Source organism: Sinocyclocheilus grahami, unplaced genomic scaffold (genome assembly GCF_001515645.1).
Source record: "Sinocyclocheilus grahami isolate Dianchi unplaced genomic scaffold, SAMN03320097.WGS_v1.1 scaffold2068.1, whole genome shotgun sequence".
Taxonomy (NCBI): domain Eukaryota; kingdom Metazoa; phylum Chordata; class Actinopteri; order Cypriniformes; family Cyprinidae; genus Sinocyclocheilus; species Sinocyclocheilus grahami.
In genome coordinates, this window is record NW_015507247.1 from 461 (window position 1) to 3,075 (window position 2,615).

At 34.7% G+C, this 2,615-nt stretch overlaps 1 protein-coding gene across 1 annotated transcript in view; it reads right to left on the reverse strand.

Moving 5' to 3' along the window:
* Positions 1-2,068: 2,068 nt before the first annotated feature.
* LOC107573918 (ribonuclease inhibitor-like) overlaps positions 2,069-2,615 on the reverse strand; it is a 30,115-nt gene continuing 29,568 nt past the window's right edge. The window contains exon 9 of the mRNA XM_016260375.1: positions 2,069-2,267. Coding sequence (XP_016115861.1) covers positions 2,069-2,267 — 199 coding nt within the window. The remainder of the gene's footprint in view (positions 2,268-2,615) is intronic.

A 2,615-nucleotide genomic window follows, 5' to 3' on the forward strand; every position in this document is an offset into this window, starting at 1 on the left:
GGGCGTGGTCAGATTTTCCTGCTTTTTTGTCTCTAGATTTCTGTAAAGCCTGAGCATTACAGAAATCCCTAAAAATGTTCTGTTTTTTGTTAAATTGGTAGCTGACTCTTGCTAATCCCACTTTAAAACTGTTACTGACGTTCCTGCCTCAGCAATCTGCTGTGCTCTCAGACAAGCTTTGCTCATCTAATCTAAATCTAAAGTCCTGTGTGTGTTTGGTTGGTTGTTTTAAACTGAGTTTTACAGAAATGCTTATAAAACACTGCAGCAGATACATATTATTTTCACATTTCCAAATCTTTAAATAAATCCTGAAGTGCATGCTGTGCATTAGACTCTATGTGCCGCTCTTATTTTGCAGTGGACAAATAGAAATGCTACAAGGTAAACTGTTTATCACTTAACATTAATTCATTTGCTTACTGTCAGGTCAGAGCAGAGATGATTGTAACTTACAGGAGCATGTAAAGGAGTAAAGATGTTAGTGTCACTTTCAACTCATGGTCTGTATAAAGTGAGGCTTTTCTCTTTAGATTTGACTGTGATGTGTGTTTGCCTGGATTCACTTTCACAGTCTCAGCAGTTTTTCATCATAATATCTGTGCTCTGTGTTTGATTCTCTCAGGAGAGGAGACTCTCTGTCTGTGAGACTTGCTCAGAATAGATTTGCCGTTCATGAACGTAACAAACCCAGGGGTCTGAAGAGAAGAAGTAAGTGACGCATAATTAGATAAAAACACAATGGACAGTAATTCTTTATAGTAACATGTATGCTGTGATTTCTCAGCTGACGTCCCAGAACAAACCAGACCGCAGTCGTTACAGCGGGAGACGTATCTGATCTCCTGTTACAGTCACAGCAGGGAATAATGTTCAGTGATCAGCAAACTTACATGCTTGTGTCTTTTATCATTACATCATAACCTTACACAGACTTCACAATATCTACTGTAACTGCAGATTTCATAGTCTTGAGTATTTGGTGTAGGGTTTGTGAACACTACATTGTTAGAAGATTGTATGTTTGTATTACAGAAAATATTTGATGTTCTGCTGTAGAATTTGTTCCTATTGGTTTGGATAATTAATAACTAGGAATTGTAAAATAGAATGTCTTATTTCTAAGAATTTCAGAGTTCACTTTGTTCTGTTGTTCCAGTGTAAAAATACTGAAATATGTACTGTTCATTGTTTGTTAACTCTGGTCAAACAGACAGTATACTTTACTCTGGAGCAGTTTAACATTTAATATGTACAGTATATATATGTATATACTGTGTGTATGTCAAGAGTTTGTCCTAAAGGAAAGTGAACTAGTTTTGTCAGGAGAGACTAAATATTTGTTCTATTAAATGAAATTAAGGACACATTTTCAGTCACTTGTCTTGTACTTATGAATTTAAATAAAATCCTAAAATGAAAAGAATATTTAATATAAAACTGAATATGGCCATATTTCACTATTATACCAAATGTTAGGGCTTGTATTATTTCTAGTAAACAGAGTTAAATTATTAGATTTTTAGTCATTTATACATGTCTTACCAGAAAGAGAAAATACACAAGCAATAAGTTACTATTTCTGAATTTCAAAATACACAGTTATGATGATCTATATTAAATCTATGTCTGAGAAGCTCGACGGCTCAGGATATATAAGCCCATCACTGAAAATCTTACATTGATTTTTCTTGGTTTTCGGTGGTGTATAAACATGATCTATTTTCTTAATGTCCTTTAGATTAAAAACCTTCACACTCCATTCCTACTACGTTGTTTTGTAAAAGTATTATTTGTCAGTAAATTGCGTATCATTTTGCTTGTAAATGTATCATCTTATCAAAATCTGACTCATTGTTAATGATGGTAAATGAGGAACATTATTCATGTCTTACACACAGAGACACCGGAAGAGATGAAAATATTCATATATTCATAGATCAGTTACATCACAGAATTAAACTCTTATTAAACACAGTTTGAAATACAGAAACTAAAGTGGAGCTGAATTATTATCTTATATGATCCAATTACACACATATGAGGCCTGCTACTGAACTTTAAAGATTCAAGTAAAAAGACACTCACAATAGTCTAATGTCTGCAGTTTACAATGTGTATCATCCTTCAGATCAGAGAGTAACTTCACATCAGAGTCTCCTAGTTTATTCAGAGACAGACTCAGGTGTCTCAGGTGTGAGGGGTTTGATCTCAGAGCTGAAGCCAGAGCAGCACAACCTTCATCTGTGACGCCACAATCTCTCAACCTGTAGAGAACAATGACACACTCTTCACTCTCTCAGATCAGATCAGATCAGTTTAACAGGTTAAAAACAAGACTAACTTTGATTCAGAAGTCACAATTCTATACAGACTATTAAATATTTCTCACAGGACATACAGATAATAATAGGAAATTCAAAGAGCTTTCAACACATGTGCTTCAAAAATCCCAATTTACATCAGATCTTTAATAATAAGAGCAAAGATGATCTTCATGTATGCGGTTCCTTAACCCTTTCACTGCTGAGTTTAAAGTATTCTCGCTGACCCCCAGAGTGAGGGTTTTTGGAGACTGTTATTTAGAACGGTTCTCCTCATTGTTTCCATGGTGA